We start from the raw sequence: 21,547 nt of genomic DNA on the forward strand, positions 1-21,547 counted from the left end.
ATGTTGTGTGCATCCATTTTTCCACAATAGTCATTATTTTGCATTCCATGTGAAGTAAAGTACCGAGTTGGGTCGGTCACGGTCAGCACGCGCGCTCGTAAATAAGCGACGGCTCGATCCCAGACAAACGGGGCGGCCGCTAAATAACGACCTCAATCGATAGCTGCCGTCGGGAAAGCAGCTCGATGGAAAATGTTTTCCGCTCCCTTCTGCAAGCCGCATACACGCACCCTACAGTGCTACTACCTCATACCGATACTGTACTGCGTATGTTACTGTTCTGACTAGACTTTACGCCGACCTGATCGGTGTTATCGGTATCGGCCGATAATTGGCATTTTATTGGCTCGCTACTTTTATTGATCAATTATTGCTTAGTTATCAACTATTTCGTGTGCGACCTATCTGTTTAGACCACGACTTCGACTTCCGCATTGGGCGCTGCTTGCTCCAATCCAATTTAAGCGCTAGTGTCGTTTAATTCTAGTTCACCAATCAAATGGCACGATGACGTCACAAGACCGCACACGTCGTCTTCTATTGGGCTTCCCGGGCATAGGTAGTCACACCAGATAAGCTAGCCCGGCTAATCGACGGGCCTACGTGACGACCAAGTTGAGAAGGTCGTCGTTACTATTGAAGGCAACGGCACGCGACTCGTGTTTACTTTTAGATGAAGAAAAACAACAGCTTTCATGTATTGTAGTATTTGTCTGGCATTGTCTGCCCAAACGTGGATATTTCAGCCCACTTCTAACTTGAGAAAACACCTTGCGGTAAATTCCAGATGTTTTCTTGTTGTTTTGGCTGTGCATATTAGCCCACATTAGCGCAGTTTTTATCACAAGTAACTGTATATTGTACACACACACACGCACACACAGCAATATTAGAATTTGCACATTCACATTTTATTTTTATTTTATTGATGTTCATGCTCTGATTTAAATAATAATAATAATAATAATAATATGAAGTTACTCACCATTTACTCAGTACTTGAGTAATTTTTCACTGTGTGTTTTTACTCTTAAGTCATTTTCTGGAGGACTACTTTTATTTTAACTTGAGTCACATTATTGTCAAGTAACAGTACTCTTACTGGAGTACAATATTTGGCTACTCTAGTCACCTCTGGTTAGTAGTTCATTTGGGGCAGTCCTGGCTGCTGGGTCTCATCACTTGACAGCAGAAACAGCGGCCCCTGCTGGCTCGTTTCAAGTCAAGCGTAAAAAAGAAGTTAAGTGCTGTCAATAGCCAAACCACAGCAACACAGAATTGATTGGAATATTTGGATTCCATGACATGAGGTCGAATTATTAGAAGGACAGTGGGGGATGCGGTACAGTGGATAAAAGTTCAACGAAACTGCATTGGCCAAGTAAGTAAAACAAAAACAAAAATATATATATATACATAAGTTTAAGTTAACACATTTGTTAAAAATGCATTTATTTCATACAGCTCATGTGTTACTACTTTTACTGTTATTGTTTCTTGAGAATATTCTACATTTCATCAGTTTATGTTCTAGAAAGCATTGGATTGATTCATAATCTTTAAAACATTAATAAATTAGAAATTGTATTAAATCAATATATTAGTAGTAAAGAATACATGACATTTCTGACACAGCCAAATAGACCAACATTATTTCAAAATATTATTAAATTGAAAAATCCTGAAATCAATATATTTGTATTAAAAATATATCAATAAATTTAATATAGCAACAGATTTTTTGGCTACAGCTCTCATATTGACTTTCATTGACATTCTGAATATTTACCATTTCTTTATTTCTTACATAATTTGTACATTATTGTTTGAACATTCATTTATCAAGTGTTATAATGTGTGATTATAATACATTCTAACCTAATATAACGTGCCACCATCAGCGTCACGATATGCCACACCTGAGCTAACACGGATTTAGAAAAATTGAAGCACAAACAAAAGTGTTTATCCAAAAGTATTGCTAAAGTAATATATTTCGACTTTCAAAATAATATAAAGTCAGAATTTTTGATCCAGCTCGTGCATTACTAGAAAGGTGCGAGAATGTCCACTTAAAAATAAAAATATATTGAGTGGATACATTAGTATTAAAAAAAAAAAAAAAAAAAAAAAAAAGGTCATTAACTCTCCACGCTAAAGATGCGTCAAATAAGTTCACCTCTGTCCCGACAACCAACCCGTCAGTTGTTGTTATGTTGTTTGCCTTTTTAATTCTTTTTTTTCCCGTCCCTCCAGATTGCTGGTGGCGGCCCCTCTCTGCACTCAACAGATTTTCAAATATCTGTTTGCAGGCGCATGTGTCACTTCCAAACACATGACCTACTTTTGTACTCACGCACAATCTTACAAACGTAAAAAGGAAAAGAAAGCCGCTCGCTGGCTCGCATACAGTACATTGCACGTTGTCTCTTTGCGGGAATCCCGTCTGCACGGGAACACGCGTCCGTTATGGCTCCAACCTTAATTTTTAATTACGGCACACAGCTGCTCTAGAGTTATATTTCTATATCCCCCCCCCCCCCCCCCCCAAAAAAAAAAAAAAAAAAAAACACTCCACCCCTCAGCATTTAATTGGAGCTGAAAGAGAATGACCTATTTTGTTTGGAGAACATTTAGACTAATGTGCTCCTCCTCACGAGGCAGAAGGTGGCCTTGGGCTTGCAAGAAAGAAAAAAAAAAATAATAAAATGATCATCATAATACATCGTATTGATGATCAGCACGTGCGTCAAACTGGATTTGGTAAGTATGTGTTAGTTGGTACAAAAATAAAGGTTTAACATGCAGTTGGCAGGAATCATGACGAAGCAAATTTCCCCCAAAACATAAACGTGGACGAACACTACATCGTGGAGCAACCGTCTCCGAAGCAGATTGCGTGACACCAAGGAGTAGCGTAGCTGCCCCAGTTATGCTATTTAAGAGGGAAATTGACATACACAACATTATAGAGCCACGACATGTCAGTAAAACACAGACTGTCATGGTGATGAAATTCAGAGAAATGTCAAAACAGACTGGCTCCAACTAATTAGTCACGTACCTCTGTGGGAACATAAACATGGATGCACACAACACTGTGGAGCGACGGGAACGTGGAGCGTCATTCAAGATGCCGTCACGGGTCAACTGCATAACGTCAAGAAACGAAGCAGACTGTGGAGTGCTCACTTGTCAGAGAGTCTACTGGAAAATAATCTTGATCACGGATAAAAGCAGTGAAATGTCAAGAACCAAGGCAGACGAATTAGTTGAGGAACTCCCTCGACGCACACAACTTTGTGGAGCAACCGCATGTCCAAGTTTACGGAAACCCTAATGCCATTTCCTAATCCCGTAACGTCTCAAATATGAGGCAAACCGGATGGGAAAAAGAAGTTGGCTATCTGCCCAGAACATAAATCGGGACGCAAACAACATTGTGGAGTGACCACATCAGGTGGCAACATCGACATTTTTGACCGACTGCCTCATCTGCCGTTGACTCACTGTCCACTGTGGCGCCGGCACGGTGATGGTGTGAAAGGCGGCCGATTCGCCGGATCCTGTCACCTGTCTAGAGTCAACCGTTTGACTTGGCAGCAGCCATTTTGGCTGAATACATCCTGGAGATTTAGTGTGACTGCTACCGAATTTGAATTATATATCCTCGATGTAGAAAATTCAGCCCCTGAAGCCAGTTCAATTTAGCAAGATGGAATTTGGTAGACGTGTCTATACTGAGAGGACCTGCAAAAAAGTCTCAAGAAAAGTACACAGGCAGTCCGCCGTTTAAGGGTCATTTTGGCCATTTTTAGGGGTTCCTTCAAAGATGAACTTGTCCTCGAGTTTTTATTCGATCTCTACCGAAATTCGAACACGTACTGGACAGTTTCCAAGATTTTGAGCTTTCGCCGTTGTGTGTGGGTGTAGCAATAACGTCCCAATTTGGAATATTTAGCCCCTAAAGCCACTTCAACTTAGCGATGACGTGAAATTTGGGAGACATGCTTTCCATGAGTGGGCCCACCGAAAAGTCTCAAGAAGCCATGCTTGAGAAGAACCAAGAGAAGCAGCAGCCATTTTAGGGTTGATTTGGCTATTTTCTGGGGTCCTTCAAAAGCAAACTTTTCCCAGAAATGTTGTCGAAGTGCTTCAAAATTTGAACCACATACTGTATACTAGACAAATAAACAAGGCAATAAGCAGGAATTTAGCTTGATGATGTCATTTCTGCTGAGTCATGGAGCTCACTTTTTTTTTCTCTTTCTCTCGATGGCAAAAAAATGGTTTTAGTAACATATATTGGGGAGAGGCAATTTTTAAGTAGTCTTTAGGATTCCCTTTTTCCGACAGCCACTGGTACATTTTCTCACAGGGCAGCTGTTATTTACACAATAAGTGCATGTTTCTGTATTTTGTGGGTGGATATTTTGAAATTTCATGCGGGGGGGGGGGGGGGACAGAAAATGTCCTCCAATTCTGGAATGACCCTCATCTAAAGCCATGATAAATCCAATCGTTGGAAGCTACGGAAGTGCCGCGATGGCGGGCGGGACATGGGTAGGTCGTGTCACGCTCCCGTCAGCGGCGCTTCGTGCCACTTGACAGACGTCGTCAGTCGCCGGCTGACATTTGAGAGCCGTCGTCTTCAATGTCAGTCAAGCGGCGGCTTGCAAAAGGCACGAGTTTGTCGCCCCGAACGAAAACAAAGCAAACGTCTCATGTTGGAGATCACACGCACGCACGCGCGCGCGCGGAGCCACACAGCTGTGTTTGTTTCTTTCAGTTTCACAGCAACCTGCTTGGCTAATAACAAGCAATTTAGGTTTCATTTTGCCATTTTCTAGTGTGCTTTGAAGGGGAGCTTGTCTTAGAGATCTTGTCCAATTGGTTCCAAATATGAACCACCTTGACATGACAGATTGACTTTGAATTAAGAAATATTTGAATTTTTGTTATTGCATATTGAAAAAAAAAAAATAATAATCAGCCCTTAGAGCCAGTTTGAGTTAACATGAAATTTGATAGGGATGCCCATCATGAGTAGCCCCACCAAAAACTCAAGAAGCCATGCCTGGAGAGACACACCAAGTCTACCATTGAGTGTTTTTAGTTTTTTGTACACGAGACAGATTATTTGCGAAATATTTGAGTTTTTGTCATTGCGTATTTTGAAAATTCAGCCCCCTGAGTCGGTTTGAGTTAACAACGTGACATTTTGGTACCCATGTCCCATGAGTACCGTGATTACTGCCTCGTGTAATGTATGACTGTGTAATGTAATGTAAGGAGCTGCTTTTCATTTCTTTTTTTTTCCCCACACGAGGCTGACAATGGAATTATCTGAAATGGCAGCAGAGAGGCTTATTTTTAGCGTAGCGGCGTTGCGTTTGTTCGTTGGGATTCATGTGGGAAGGGAATGTTTTATTGGATTGGAGTGACTTTACAAAAATAATAGTCATTTGTTGTGGTGTGGCAGTGCTAAACGAGTGATTACGGCGGCTTAGGCGACTCGCTTTCACCCAAACAATGAAAGGATTGCTGGGATCAGTCACACTATCCTTTCACTCACTTTGTGTGTGTGTTGGGGGTGTTGATCAGTCTGTGGTGTGTGTGTGTGTAGGATTAAACATAACACTTAAAGTTTGTTGTTAAATGTGCGCATAGGAAGTCTGCCGTTTTGGCCATTTCCTGGGGTGCCGAGAAGGCAAACTTGTCCCAGAGATTTGTTTTCCTATTGGAGATTGGTGACACGAAGTTACAAATCATTTGAGTTTCCGTCATTGCTTTGCTGTGAAATTTGATGACTCGTCGTCAATCTTGAAACGCCACAATTTTTCTACAATTCAGCCCCCGTGATGGAAAAGATACGGAAAGTCTTCCATTTTGGTTTGAAATGGCCATTTTAGGGTCAATTTGGCTATTTTAGGGTAATTTCGGTTGTGTTCAAAGGCGAAATTGTCCTAGAGATTTTGTCCAATTGCTCCTAAATTTGAACCACGTCTACAGAAAACTATTAATTAACTCAATATTTTAGTTTTCGTCATTGCGTTTGTGTGAAGCACGGTGGCAAAGTTTGGGTATCTGGCTGCCCGGCATCCATTGTGTTGCATTGTGCACACAAGAGGAAAGAATGTCTGCTGCTTTTAAAGCATAAACCTAAATGAAAGCGAGCGTCCCGAGGGGCCGAGCCAAACAAATGATTGCATTGAGACAGATGGAAGTCAAAGGCAAAAAAAAAAAAAAAAGCTTCGATGATTTCTATTGTCGTCGGTAGAGGGGGGTGGGGGAAACGCTCGTCGGGAAGTGCCGTGGCATCACAAAAGCATGCGGCGGCAAAGCAATTTCTTTCTTATTCAAGTGGAAAAAGTCTGGGGTGCTGTCACAAAAGAGAAGCCTAACAAGGCGCTTTAAACTCTGCCACTGCATCGCTGCGGGCTGTCAAACGAGCAGATCAGGTATATAAACCCGGCTTCAAGTCAAAAAGTCTGTTTGGGGTAATCATTGCGTTTCTCCGCCGCACGTTTGATGTGCAGCTCAGATTAACGCCGTCAAATCTCGCTCTGCCTTTAAAAACCCAAGACCAAAGGCCTTAATGGGCCCCGACATCCACTTCCTTTGAGGTTAAGTTAACGTACTCCATTTAACCTGCCTTCAACTTTGTATTATTCACAAAATGCTACACTTTGCCTTCCTCAAACGCTATTCCTTGAGATGACTATGCTGTTGTTAGTTAAGATGCTAACATCACGCTTTCTAGTGCTAGTTGCTATCCATGACACTCGGCCAAAGATGAACTATCCGAGACTTTGACAAGTAAAACAAGAGAGCGTTAAGCACGTCTTTGTCATTAGAACCGCAAAAGACTTTCCGCTCGATCCGCATCGACTGGTCTGATCTGTGATTGAAACAACTCGGAACCTTCCTGCCGCTCCCAAACGTCTCAATTAGGAGGAGCAACTCAAAGGTCAGGATAAACGTCAACCCGGGGTGCATTATTGGAAATCAAAGCCGGCGTCAAGATCTGCGCAGCGAAGGTCAGAAATGCAAAAAAAAAAAAAAAAAAGTCCAGTTTAGAACGCCTCACAAAGGACACCTGTGATAAGCATGGGTGTGATGATTTGGTGGAAGTGTCAGATGAAATCGGGGCTTTTTTTTCCATTATGGATTATTTCTAGTTTGTTTATGTCTATCATGCAATGTGGCGGTTATCATGGATACAGTGAAACCTCTGTTTTCCTATGGCCAAATTTTCGGATGATTTGATTTTCGATTGATTATTATTTTCTTTTTTCTGGTTTCGATTTTGTCTCAGTTTTTTGATATACACTGAGTTGTTGTACAAAAAAACAACAAAAAAAAAACCAATGCATGACTAGGCCATTCATGTTCTGGAATCGATGCACGTTCATCTGAAGCATTCCGTAAATTGACTATAAAGACTTCAACGTATGAAATGCGCTATATAAATACATTTGCTTTGCTTTACATTGTAGCTTATTAATTAAGTAGTCACACTCAATAAACAAGCACGAGACAGTTTGAATATGACTGCTAAATGAGCCACCATGCAGCCAAAGAAAGTATGGGAAAACTGTTACTGTACTGCCGTGCTTTGACTTTCAAGACCTGACTTTTGACAGGATCTGTTACACCAACGTTGCCCCAACTTGCCTTAGTGGTGCCGAGCAGAGCGGGAGGTTTTTTTTTTTAGTGCCGTGCGTTAATAGAAGCTTGCATTGTGGAATTCCCCTTGCCATCTGTTGGACCCTTTTTACACAATCCGACGGATTGTTCGGAATGTCAGCTACCTGACAAAGATGAGAAACACAATGGAATTGGAGAAAGAGAGTGCGGGAAATGGCTCTCTCCTCATCGCCATCTTCCATCCGCCATTGAGTCCTTTCTATTGTTAAATGTACGTTTATCTGCTTCAGTAGTCATTTATATTTATTTCAAACAGTTTTCTGTATGTAAAACTATAGTAATTCTTGATCAAATGTATTTTTTTTCTTAATATTTATGGGTGTCGGGGACAGACTAAATGGATTTACATTATTTCCTATGGGAAGTGTTGCTTTGGTTTTCGTGGGATTCGGTTTTAGTTAGACTTTCTGGAACAGATTAATCACGAAAACAGAGCTTCCACTCTAAATGGCAAGAGACAAACCTATTACAGTAATTATATGCTAGATATATTTTTGGGGACTGTAGCTTATTTGTCGTGCTGTTTTATTTCTTATCGCGCAAGGTGGCAGTACGTGCCAAGCTCTAGCAGCGCATAGATTGCCTCGCGTGAGTACGTCATTACACAAATGAACAGATTAAGAGTTTTTATTATTGTATATTTTTTTTTTTATTTCTTGTATATTCTTGTTTTTTTGGCCCAACACAAGGATGAGTCAGGGTCGTCCTTTGTTCCTCGGCGGGACGTGTGCGACCTCCTTGTTGCGCACCGCCGGGGCCTGAGCCAGGGTCAGTTCTCTCACGGGGGTGAGACGCCCCAACACCAGCATGCATGCATGCATGCAAATCGCACTCGCTGACTTTGACCTTCAGGCAGCGCTTCATTAACGTTGTGTGCGTGAGCGAGTCTGTTAATTCAAGCCTTTCAAAGCATATGCTCGTTTACTCTCGGCAAGCCTCAAACAGGCCACAGGTGATGCTCAGGAGCCAGGTGGAAATCCACGCACATCCGGACTGTTGTTCTTATTTCATGACTCGGCCCTGTTTTTGTGTGCGTGTGTTTTTGCAACTTCCTATTTCTTTGTGTTTCCTTTAGAGCGGCGGCGGCGGCCCCCCCGCAGCCCACCCGGAGGACGAGCTGGAGCGCCTGACCAAAAAGATGCTCTTTGACATGGACCACCCTCCATCCGAGGAATACTTTGGTAAGCGTTTAATTGGTTTTTGACTGGATTATTTTGAGTCGTTCCATTTCTTTCTGTTGTGCAAGATGGTTGATATCATGACTAATTGGGAAAGAACTGTCGCATTTTACTAATTATATGACACGAGGGCATGCGCCTGAGCGTGATGTGGACTTCTTTTTTTTTTTTTTTTACCCTGTGAATTAGTTTTAGTCATTTTGTTGATTTCTATTGTGCAAGGTGGCGGTTATCATAAATAACAGGCAAGGAACAATTGCATTACCCTAATCATGTGACACGAAAATGGGCCCGACCGTGCCATGCACTTTTTTTTTTTTTTACTCTGTGGATTAGTTCTAGTCATTCTATTTCTATTGTGCAAGGTGACTGTTATCATGACAAACTGGCAAGAAACGGTCGTATTACAGCAATTCTAAGACACAAGTACATACGCCTGAGCATGACGTGGCCTTTTTTTTTTTTTTAACTCTTTAGATTATTTTTAGTTGGTTTCTTGATTTCGGTTTTGCAGGGTGGGGGTTATCATGAATAATTGACAAGGAACAATTGAATTACAGTAATTTTAAAGTACAAGCACATGATAGTGTGTTGTGGGCTTTTTTTTTAAATTTTTTTTTTACTCTGTACATTATTTCCAGTCAAGCTGCTAATTTGTATTGTACCAGGTGTCCGTTATCATGGAAGCAAGAAGCGCATAATTGCGTTGCAGACATTCAATGACACGTCTCCGTGCTACATGAAAACAATTTCTTGACTCTGTAGATTTCTAGTCATTCGGTTAATTTCGATTGTGCAAGATCATGAATGTACTGACGAAAAAAACAATCCGCTGTAATTATACGTAGGATCTAAGCTTATTTGCCCATGCAAGTCATGGACTTTCTTTTTTACTTGGTGGAATATTTCTAGTAGACTTTACACGATCAGGACTTTTGGGGCCGATCAGCGAGTTGCAAAAAAACGATAACCGATCACAAGATGGAGGAATGTGTCTATTTAAATGACCTGTTTATTTACTGTATATACTTGTGTACTTAATTGCCCCAAAAAATATATTTACAATAGATGAACAAAGATACATTATTTATTTATGCCAGTGAGGCATAGTGACAGACAGAACAAATGATAAATGGTCTTCTATTAGATGGCAGGTGGTACATACAGTAATTTCCACTTTTTGTGCCATTTTTGTTTGTTGGTGTTCCGTGAGATTTTTCAATTGTAAAATAGGTTCCTTGGCTCCATAAAGGTTGGAAATCACTGCTGTCGTCAGATCGTGGATTCTAATCAGTCAGGTCAAACCAACATTACATGACAGAAATAATGGGTGCTAACTTACTGTAATTCAATGACTTTATTTTGAATGAAATGACTTGACCCACACGGAAACTTTAGAGCATGATTCGACAGAACGGCGGCATGTTTCTGTTCATGCTACCACTGGCTTGCTAGGCTACATAACGTTTTGTTGCCTGCTTGTGAGCCGTATCGTATTAAAAGTACGTGAACATACCTCAAGCGAGCCTGAAACGAACGTCCTCTCCTGTCCTGAGCACACGTTTTCCCCCATTTTGTCCTGATAATACAAAGTCGGCGCGCTCCACTCCTGTTGTCGTCGCCACGGTAACGAGTGTATCCGGTCGCATTTGAGTTGACAAGATAAAGCCCAATGATCGTAAATACAGGATGCGGTGCTATCGGAATACAAGATTTGATTGCAGTAGTCTGACAGAGCAATCGTGAAAGAGCAAATTTGTCTTTTAGTCTGAGGCGTGTTGTCTGTTCCACGCCGCTGACGTTTTTTTTTTTTTTTTTTTAAATAACTTTATTAGCCGTCAGATATTTCCAATACTACATCAAAATACACCCGACAAGGCTAAAAATAAACTAGTTTTGGATTCAAATATACTATGCACGATGGCGACGCGGAGTAAATGTCTTTTGCGGGTCATTGATTGGATCGGCGAATTATGACATTCAAGCCAATCAGCATAAAATGCTAAAAATACGATCAGCCCGATAAAATTGGGGTAAAGTCTAATTTGTAGTGGTTCTGTTCTTTTCTTTTGAGTACACTTAATTTTTTTAAGGTGGGGGATTTTTTTTTCCTACATTTTCCTCTGAGGTGTTTGATAATTAATTTAGCTCTTGCTTGCATAAATAAAAATATAACTGCCAGGATTAAACGTTAATACTCTTTCGGGGATTGAACGAGGATTCTGCGCATTTATACGTGGCTGATATTTTCCCGCCCTCTCTCCCCTCTAGAGCCTTTAATCCCCTTCGGGGGTTGTGGGGCGGGTAGGCTGGCGTCGCCTCACGTGCCCATTAGATGGCTGGCTGCGGCGGTGGCATGTAGGTGTATTATGATATTAGTGCTGCCGGGGACGTGTATTTAAACTGCTTCTGCTTAGAGAAGCCATGATCATGAAGACCGTAATTGCCTGCCTAGCTTAAGCACAGCAGAAAAATGACCCTCAAAGACCCTCAAAGCCTCGCTGCCCTCAATTTTTTATTTATTTTTTATTTTTTTGGGGAGGGGTGGGGGGTGACGTGCGGACATGTGAGTTGATGGATGGGTTGCATGTCAGCCGAGGTAGCCAGTTAGAATTGCCTGCTACAGGAAGTACTGTTCACCGATGTTGTGTTTCAGGGGGAAAAACGGGTTGGAAACACAAGGAGTCTGTTATTTCTCATTTGCCAGGGTCCAAAAAACAGGAAGCTCTAATGCCAGAATTTTTAAAATTCAGCCCCTGAAGCCAGTTTTTTCTCTTAGCAACTTGAAATTTGGTAGCCATGTTTATCATGAGTAGAGTACCACAGATGCATTATTTGCCTTGAGGATGTTGATGGAAAAGTACAGAGAAGGTCAGAAGGAGCTACATTGTGTCTTTGTAGATCTAGAGAAAGCCTATGACAGAGTACCCAGAGAGGAACTGTGGTACTGCATGCGGAAGTCTGGAGTGGCAGCGAAGTATGCTAGAATAATACAGGACATGTACGAGGGCAGCAGAACAGCGGTGAGGTGTGCTGTGGGTGTGACAGAAGAATTTAAGGTGGACGTGGGACTGCATCAGGGATCAGCCCTGAGCCCCTTCCTTTTTGCAGTGGTGATGGATAGGCTGACAGATGAGGTTAGACTGGAATCCCCGTGGACCGTGATGTTTGCAGATGATATTGTGATCTGCAGTGAAAGCAGGGAGCAGCTGGAGGAACAGTTAGAAAGATGGAGGCATGCACTGGAAAGAAGAGGAATGAAGATTAGCCAAAGTAAGACAGAATATATGTGCATGAATGAGACGGGTGGTGGGGGGAAGAGTGAGGCTACAGGGAAGAAGAGATAGCAAGGGTGGAGGACTTGAAATACTTGGGGTCAACCGTCCAGAGCAATGGGGAGTGTGGTCAGGAAGTGAAGAAGCAGGTTGGAACGGGTGGAGGAAGGTGTCAGGTGTGTTATGTGACAGAAGAGTCTCTGCTAGGATGAAGGGCAAAGTTGATAAAACAGTGGTGAGGCCAGCCATGATGGACGGATTCGAGACAGCAGGAAGCAGAGCTGGAGGTGGCGGAAATGAAGATGTTGAGGTTCGCTCTCGGAGTGACCAGGTTGGATCAAATTAGAAATGAGCTCATCAGAGGGACAGCCGAGGTTCGATGTTTTGGAGACAAAGTTAGAGAGAGCAGACTTCGATGGTTTGGACACGTCCAGAGGAGAAATAGTCAGTATATTGGTAGAAGGATGATGAAGATGGAGCTGCCAGGCAAGAGAGCTAGAGGAAGACCAAGGAGAAGGTTGATGGATGCCGTGAGGGAAGACAGGAGGGCAGTTGGTGTTCGAGAGGACGATGCAGGAGATAGGCTCTCATGGAAAAGGATGACGCGCTGTGGCGACCCCTAACGGGACAAGCCCAAAGGAAAAGAAGAAGACTCACAAAAGTCTCAAGAAGTCATACCCAGAAAGACACAGGAAGTCTACCATTTTTAGTTTGAAGTGTCAGTTTTAGGCTTATTTCCAGAGGCCTGTATAAAAAAACCAAAAAAAACCTAGGAAATAATGCCACACTTTTGAAAATTCAGCCCCCAAAGCCAGTTTCTCTGAGTAGCAATGAATTGAGTAGCCATGTCCATCATCAAGATAGCCCCCCCAAAAAAAAGTCTCAAAAAGCCATGTCCGAAAAAAACAACACATGGAGTCTGCCATTGTTGGTCAGTGACAAACTGGAAGCTCAAACTCCCCAATTTTGAAAATTCAGCCCCTGAAGACCGTTTCGCTGAGCAGTATACAATTTAGTAGCCGTGTCTATCACCAGGAGGCCCATAAAAAAGTGTGAAGGAGCCATGCCCAAAATGACACAAGGGAGTCTGCCATCTTGGTTTGAAGCGGCTAAAATAGGAAACACTAACTCCACAATTTAGAAAATTCAGCCCCCAAGGCAGTAAGTTTCATTTCGCAACATGAAATTTGGTAGCCATTTTTATCATGAGAACCACAGCCATGTCAGAAAAGACACAAGAAGGCTGGGTGTTTGTTTGTTTTGTTTCATTTGAAGGGGTTCATTCAGACTCATTTCCAAGGGTAAGTCAAAAACGAGAAGCACTAAATCCACAATTTTGGAAATTCAGCCCCCGAAGACCGTGTGTGTCCCTGAGCACCATGACATTTTGAGAGCTATATTTATCAGGAGTAGACACACAATAAAAGTGTCAAGAAGCATTGCTCAAAAAGACCCAGGAAGTCTGCTGCTTTGGTCCTAAGGTCTGAAGAAAACTCTTAACAAAATAATTTTGAAAATTGAGCTCCTGATACTGGACACATTTTTGGTGATGCTAAATGACAAAGGATTTGTGTTTTTGTCATTGGCTGTGGTGAAGTTTGATATCTCGCCTACCACACTCCATCTCATGCTTAATGAACCCCAGTGATCCAGGATCGTGAAAAGATTAAGGCCTGGCTGAGGTAAGTGCAGGAACTCATTAGCAGAGTCGGTTGGCCGTCCACAGAGAGCCCCCTGCTCACAACCCCCCCCAAACCCTCTTCCCTTCACACACACACGATCGCCACGACAACCTTAAGATCCATCACTTGCGTCCACCGTGTTTTCCAGAGCCAGTCCCAGAGCGTGAGACTTTTGTAATTACAAAGAATGTAATAGCACATAAGCCTCTGCACACTTTTCTTTAGGAGTGGGAAGAGGGGGGGTTCTGAAGTGGGGGCTCGCGGTCGCGCAGACCCTGGGGCGAGTAATTAATGAGATTAATCAAAGTGGGCCCGTGATCTGGACTGAATCGTTGGCTTTCCTGAGCAAAGTTCCACGGCTATCGCCGGGGTCTTTGATGAAGTTGAAACGGCGACGTCTCATTGGTCCACCGGGGCTTCATTGAATTGAATTAATGTTACGGTCCTTCTATGAGACTTCCTCAAGTCAGAGTTAAAAGCCCTGCTCACTATATTCTATAACTGTGCAAAAAACTATACACGAGTTGCATCCAGGAGCTCGCCTGGTTAGCTTAGCCTACTATCTACTTACGTATTTTGGGTCATAACAGCATATCATTATTTTCCAGATAATACAGTGGTGGTGCCTTGGGATACAGGTGACCCGCGATATGAGCCGTCGTTCCACCGATGTATTATATTTTAAAATGTATTTATTTATTCATTCATTTATTTCGCTTTGACTTGCAAGCAAAAATTCAAGATGCGAGCATTGTGTGGGCAGTGAATTCAACTCACTTGACAACAAGTCTTCTTCGTTTGTGTCTTCTTGACCGTATTATAGCGCCCGAATTAATCATGACGCACTGAACTGTTTAAAATCCTTACATTCTATTGAATTATTACTCTTGTTTTCATAAAGTACAATATTATAGAGGGCTAAAAAACAAGATTTTAGTTGTTTGGCGGGGAGGCTGGAAGGGATTAATTACGAGCGTGGTCACAGAACGAATTTATCACGTATCTCAAGGCAACACTTAGCTTTTTGACGCATTCAAATCCAGAGCTTTATTTAGCGTTTCGAGCTAACATCAGGACATTAAACAACACAATAAATAAATAGATGAATACAACTAATGGCTATTGGGAAATTGTTGGACCGCTGCCCTGTGCTCCGCTGTGATTGGCCCATTTGACTTGCAGCAGCGTGGTCAATTGCTCATCTTGAGCTGGAAAAAAAACCTGAAAATGAACGCAGATGGGGGAAAAATTAATATGTTAGCGTCTTTGATTTAGAGTCTTAGATTAGATTGGAGTAATCTGAAGGAGCCTCTTGTGCAAATGTCATCATCCGTCATGTTTAATCCATTTAGGTGCCGCGTAGGTGTGGTGTAGTGTGTGTGTGTGTGCGTGCGTGCGTGCGCGCAGCAGCGACTGTACAAATTCCCTGGCATTTGTATGTAATTTTGTCATCGCTACACGGCTGTCAAGTAAAAACCAGGGCATAAAGCTGAATAATTGAAAAGGATGAGCGGCTCTGCATTATTTACAATTAGTGATGATGGCGTTTTTTTTCTTTTGCTTTGTGTTTTGTTTTAATGCGGAAATGACAAGTCCTTTGTCTTCTCTCTGACTTCTTCTTACGGTACGGAATATCACGACGTCTGAAATTTTCATCGCCTACTTGATGCCGGTAGAGAGGTTTGTTTGTTAGGTAGTTAGGTAGTTTCTTGATTGGTTGTTGGGTTACTGAGTTGGTTAGTTAAGTAGTCGGGTGTTTAGTTGGTTGGATATTTAAATAGTTGGTCGATTTGTTATGTAGTTAGGTAGTTCCTTTATTGGGTGTTTGGTTACTCGGTTGGTTGTTTTATCTTTTTGGTAGGGTTGTTGGTTGCTTGTCGTAGTATAGTAGTTGACTTGGTAGTTGGTGATAGTGGAGTACTTGGTTTTTAGTTAATAGTTTGATTTGTTGGCTAGTTAGTAAGTTGATTGGTTGGCCAGTTAGTTAGTTAGTTTTTTGGCTGTCTTGTTGGCTTGGTGGTTAGACAGTTAGCTAATTTCTTGATTAGGTGTTTATTTGTTTGGTTGGATTTTTGGTTTGTTGGTATGGGTGCTTAGCTAGTTGACTTGTTAGTTGGTCCTCCAGATATTTAGTTGTTTGGTGGTTACTTGATTCGGTGTTTGGCTACTTGGTTGTTTTTAAGGTCAATTTGTTGGTTGGTTAGTTTACTGACTTGGAACATAGTGCTCCAGGTAATTGCTTGGTAATAAGTGAGTTAGTAACTTGGTTAGTTAGCTGGTTCGGTGGGTAGTTTGGGTGACTTGTTAGTTAGTTGGGTAGATGGGTGTTTGATTGGCTTGTTAGGTATGGTTAAGTAATTAGGTGGTCTGTTGGTTAATTGGTTGGTTAAAAGCAGGACAAAGCTGCAAATAATTGAAAAGATCAGAGGATCTGCATTATGTACAATTAGCGATCATGTCCTTTTTCCTTTTCCCTTTGTATTGTTTCAATATGGATGTAAAAGGTCTTCATGTCTACTTCTTACTGTGTGGAATTGAATATCATTTTAATCGTCCCCAACCAATATTTATACAAAGTTAATCTCCGCTGAGGTTGGTGAGCTATCGTGTGACTTTTTCGTTTTGTTTTGTTTAATTATTGGAGTTCAATACAAGCTATGCAAAAAGCGGGAAACCTTTTGCCGTTTTTCCGGGAAATGTCAGGCGGAAGAGGCGTCATCATTCATGAGACACCTCGCATGAAATGTTGATGAGGAATCTTGGAAGACTCCGGACGGAGGATCAGCTGAGGTAATTGGGTCAGGCGGAAGTTTTTCTTTTTCTTCATCTTTGGCGAAGGTATTAATAGACCCCGTCTTTAGACAGCAGCTCGTTTGACGCAGGTCGCCCTCAGCAGCCTCTCGGGAGTTTGCTTTTAGGTGTTGCCTAGCTTGTCAGAACAAGGAGATTGGATGTCAGAGGAGGCTTAAAAGCTCAACCCTGCGCACCCCCATCACCACACCACCTTCTCTATGAATGGATGGATGGATAGAAATTTGCTTGACTTTTGTCATTGGTATGCCACCTAAATCACAATTTTCAGGAATTTCCCATACTCGCACTCTAAAAATAAGCTCGTCCTTGGAGTTTTTCTTCTCAGTCCCCGAAGGCAGTTTAGTTTGACTTGAGCAACATAAAATTTGGTATGCATTGCAAATCATGAGTAGACCCCCCCCAAACAAACAGCTAAGAACCCATTCCCCAAAGGTCACAAGAAGTCTGCTATTTTGGATCAAACTGGCCATTTGAGGCTCATTTTGGCCGTTTGGAGGGGTCCTTCCAAGGTAAACTCGGAATAGAGATTTTGTGATTGCGACCAAATTTGATCCACATATATAGTATAGTATTATACAGACGCTAAATTGCTAAAATGTTGAGTCTTCGCCATGGCGTCTGGTCGCAGCATGCCGGTGAAGTGGAATGACTCCGATCATTTTGAAAATTCAACCCCCAAAGCCAGTTTCTCTTAGCAATGTGGAATTTGGTGGCCATGTCTATCATGAGTAAACGCACAAAAATGTCTCAAAAAGCCAAGCCCCAAAAGACAAAGGAAGTTTGGCATTTTTGTTCAAACCGGCACTTTTAGGCCATTTCAAGGGGTCCTTCAAACAGGTCGAGATTTTCTCTGATTAGTACCAAAGTTGAGTTAACGTTTTCACAGTTTAGCATCCCCCAATCGTCTCGTGTACACGTTTTACGTTTGGTAGCAATCAAGCATGGCTTGTTGAGATTTTTTGGTTTGTTAAGTGAAACTGACACTAAGGAGTGAATTTTCAAAATTGTGAAGGTGTCTCCTGTTTTATGGCGAGGTTTTTTTTTTTATTGATTGATTTATTTGGCTAAGCTGTGCCGCTCTTAATAATCAAAACAAAAAGAGTTCACAGTTTAGTGTTGTCCAACTGATGGATACGTTTGAAGTTTGGTCCCAATTGAACCAAATCCTTAGGACAAGTCCATCTTTGAAGGACTACTGGACACGGCCACCTTGAACCAAAATGGTAGACGGGCATGGCTTCTTGAGACTTTTTTGTGGGTCTCCTCGTGACAGACGGGGCTACCAAATTTCACATTCAAATGTGAAACTGGCTACAGGGGCTGAATTTAAAATAAAAAAGTATGATCCTAATCCTACTAAACATACATTTTCATGAGGATGAACACACTTCCAAAAGCCAAGTACAGTAGACCAAAATACAGATGTATTCAGACATAAAAACACAAGAGATAATAAATCATAAGTTGCTGTCAAATGTAGTCGCTTCAATGTTTTGTTTTTTTTCCTCCGTGAGATCATTTTTAGCTTTTTGCCTCCAAATCTTCCCCCCGCCTTTAATCTGCTTACAGGCCCTTTAGTTGTTTCCTCTTTTACTCGTATTTAAGGATTTCCTCAATCACAGCATTGCCTCTTTGTCACGCTGTGCGTGCGTGCGTGTGTGTATGATATGCAAGTGTGTGTGTGTGTGTGTGTGTGTGTGCATTATTATGATGGGGCTGGAAGGAGGTCACCCAGCAGCCGGGGGGGGCATGAGGGACCATCAGTCTGGTGACATGGCAGCTCTCCTCTTAAACCCGGCATCAGTGTCCTACCACCTACACTGGATTAGCATGCAGCGTGTGTGTGTGTGTTTGTTTGTGTGTGACAAAGAGAGAGCGTGAGTGCGTTTGTGTCTGTGTGTGTGTGACTGCAAAAAGGCCACACACTGTCTACTTAGTAAGTGACTTGGTTAGGTAGGTTGTTGGTTGGTTGGTGAGTTTAGTAAACAGTCATTTACATAGTTCATGAGTTAGCTTGTTAGTTTTACTCATTAAATTTAGGGGCGGAGCCATTAATTTCCAGTTTTGCCGTCACTGTGGCGAGCAGCAGCCCTCATCAAAAAAGTACAAATGTTTTTTGTTTTTTTTTTCTGTTCATTGAACAAAAATAATCAACAAAATGTGATTTTCTATGTTTTGATGTGGGGGGGGGGATTGCCCCCGCCCACTTTGCGGCTCCCTGGTCCTGACGACGTACTCCGCGGTATCAGCGCTGCTTTCTAGTTTCGAGTTCCTCCACCGCCGTGTGCCAACGCTTCTCCTCTCTTCTGTTGGCGACCGACAGAAGCCCGCTCTTCTTCCCCCCCACCTCATTCTCTCTCTTTCTCTTTCTCTCTGGCAGCGGTTCACACGAGGTGACCGCCCCCACTTCCCCCTCCCCGTCCCCCCGTCGTCTCCCCCCTCGGGCCGGGGCGCTCGCCGGCGCTCCTGCCTCGTTGAGACAGCTCCAGTCAGGCTTGCAAGATCAGCTGGCGTGCGAGCGCATGCCAGGCTGCCGGGCGCTCACGTTGTTGCTAGATTTCATTTGTGAGCGAGTGTTTGACCTCGGGAGTGTGCAGACATCTGCATGCTCACGCACGCAAGCACACACAGAAAAACAGCCGCTCAACACACGCACACACACACACGCACACACACACACACACACACACACAGTCACCTGTTCCCCGCCTTGACTCCAAGCCGACCTGCTTCTCAAACATGTAAGCTACACTGGCCGCCCGACCGCGAGCCCGCGACGGGGCCAGCGCTAATGTTGAGCGGGACGGGTCGAGCTGCTGTTTGCTGACATTGGGAATGAGATTAAAAGCAGGGTTACAGAGAGCGCGCAGAGGCGGCCATGACGGGCTGTCACCGGCCACGCCGCTGTAGGGCAACTGCGCGAACCAACGTGAACGCCAAACAGGAAATGAAAGCTGAGTTTTGTCGGGAATGCGATGCGTTGTTTTAATAGCACAGTGATGAATACCCACCTGTCGTAAAGAGAGGTACGTTTAATTTGCTGGTTGGTTTGTTAGTTAGGCTATTGGTTAGGTGGTTAGTTATGTCATTGATTATGCTGTTGTTTAATTAGGTGGCTAGTTAGGTATTTGTTTTGGTGGTTAGGATAACTCAAATACTTGGTTAGGTGTTTGGCTTGTTAGTGAGTAGGGTGACAGGTGGTTCTTTTGGTTTGGTGGTTGATTAGTTAGTTGATTAGGGGATTGCTTTGGTAGGTTAGGTAGTTGCTTTGGTGGTTAGTAGATACTTTGTTTCCTAGTGGTTTGGTTGGTTAGTTGTATGAGGAGTTAGTTTTTTGATGTGGTTGTTTGGTTAGTTGAATAGGTAGTTGGTTAGGTAGGTAGGTAGTTAGGTCTTTGTTTCAGTGGCTGGTTACTTCATTAGTTATGTTGTTGGTTACATTATTGGTAGATTGGTTAGTGGTGGTTGGTTTGGCAGTTGTTTCGTTGGTGAGTTAGGTGCTTGGTTTGTTGGTGGTTGGGTGTTTGGTTAGTAAGCTGTTGGTTAGGTAATTTGTTGGTTATGTGGTTACAGTCGTTGGTTGGTTGTTTACTTTTCTGGTCAAGCACGCCTCTGCGATTACCAGAGCAGAGGTCCTTTTATAAAAGGTGTTTTTTTTTTTTTTTTTTTTTTTTTACTTCCACATGAAATAAATGTCTCAGTCCGAGCACGAATAGTCATATTCATATTCCGCCGGCTTTTTCCTTAGTTTGGCTGCAGACGTCGTCGGCGCGGCCTCCGGGGGCCTCGCAACGGTTGCGCCAGCGAGAACGGCGTTCTTCATTTTCACACAAGTGGCGGGAAATAAAGTTTTTCCTCTCCCACAAGGAAAAGTTGCGTGCGTGCAAGTTCCTTTTTTTCTTTACATGCCGCGTCTTTGATTTGCGAGGATGTAAGATCAAATTGAGGCGCGCGTGTGCGCTCCCCCGCTGCCTTGATGGCACCGTGTGTGTGTGTGCGTGCGTGCGTGCGTGCGTGTGTAAAACACACACAAAAAAACAAAAGAAAGCTTTCCTGCCACTCAACAGCCCTCCACGCCCGTCCCCAAACAACGCTGCCATCTCCCTGTCACCGCCGATACATTAGAAATCAATTATTAACGGCCCAGAGTCAGGGGCTCTTTAATCTTTGCCTTTTATCCAATTAAATTGTCTAAGCATCGCCAGGCGGCTCGCAGGGAACGTGCGCAAAAGAAAAAGAAAAGGTTTTCTCCGCTTCCTCTTTTTCTTCTTTTTTGACTTTGGCACAGAAGAGACACTTCTGAGGCGGCGAGAATGAAAGCAAAGAAAGCGAGTCAAGTGTAAATGAAGCTCCCGCCCTCCCCGTCACACTTGCATTGCTTGTACAGGAAGCATTTGAAGTGGAGACATTAAGGCTTCCATTCGATTCGGCGGGACGCTCGGGAGAGCCCGGTCCTTCGTTCATGACGGCGTGATGCGCCCGCCGACAATGGTTGGAAGGTGTTCGAGATGGTCCGCGTCCGTCGGGGTAAATAATCGTGTCGCACGGCGTTCTGTTATGCAGGGAAAACATTCACGTCGCGTCTCGTGGCTGCAAATTATTGATGTGAAATACATCTTCACGTGCAACGATTTGTTTCGTGATCATACGGAGCGTTGGAAAAGTTACACGCTCACGACAAAAGTCTTACTTTAGCCGGCAAAAACATGGTGCCACTCGGGGGGCCAAAATTGGGGGATTGTCCCAATTTGAAGAATCCAAAATTTGGGAGTTCAAAAAAAAACAAAAAAAGAAAAGAAAATTGAAAGGAAATTCTTCATTTACTGTAGAGCTCGTTTGTGCAATTTTGCCACAAGTGAGAGAGAGAAATCTGGAATTTTTTTTTTCG

At 42.9% G+C, this 21,547-nt stretch overlaps 1 protein-coding gene across 6 annotated transcripts in view; it reads left to right on the forward strand.

Annotated features, from left to right (window-relative positions):
* The window catches only part of lpp (LIM domain containing preferred translocation partner in lipoma), a 133,866-nt gene that overhangs the window by 83,837 nt on the left and 28,482 nt on the right, over window positions 1-21,547 (forward strand). For 5 of the 6 annotated variants that reach the window (XM_061780189.1, XM_061780185.1, XM_061780187.1 and 2 more), the window contains one exon: window positions 8,786-8,891. In XM_061780189.1, the coding sequence (XP_061636173.1) occupies window positions 8,786-8,891 (106 nt within the window). Of the gene's footprint in view, window positions 1-8,785; window positions 8,892-19,662; window positions 19,686-21,547 lie in introns of those variants that run through there. The other variant, XM_061780191.1, reaches the window with a different exon arrangement.

Source organism: Phyllopteryx taeniolatus, chromosome 7 (assembly GCF_024500385.1).
Source record: "Phyllopteryx taeniolatus isolate TA_2022b chromosome 7, UOR_Ptae_1.2, whole genome shotgun sequence".
Classification (NCBI taxonomy): domain Eukaryota; kingdom Metazoa; phylum Chordata; class Actinopteri; order Syngnathiformes; family Syngnathidae; genus Phyllopteryx; species Phyllopteryx taeniolatus.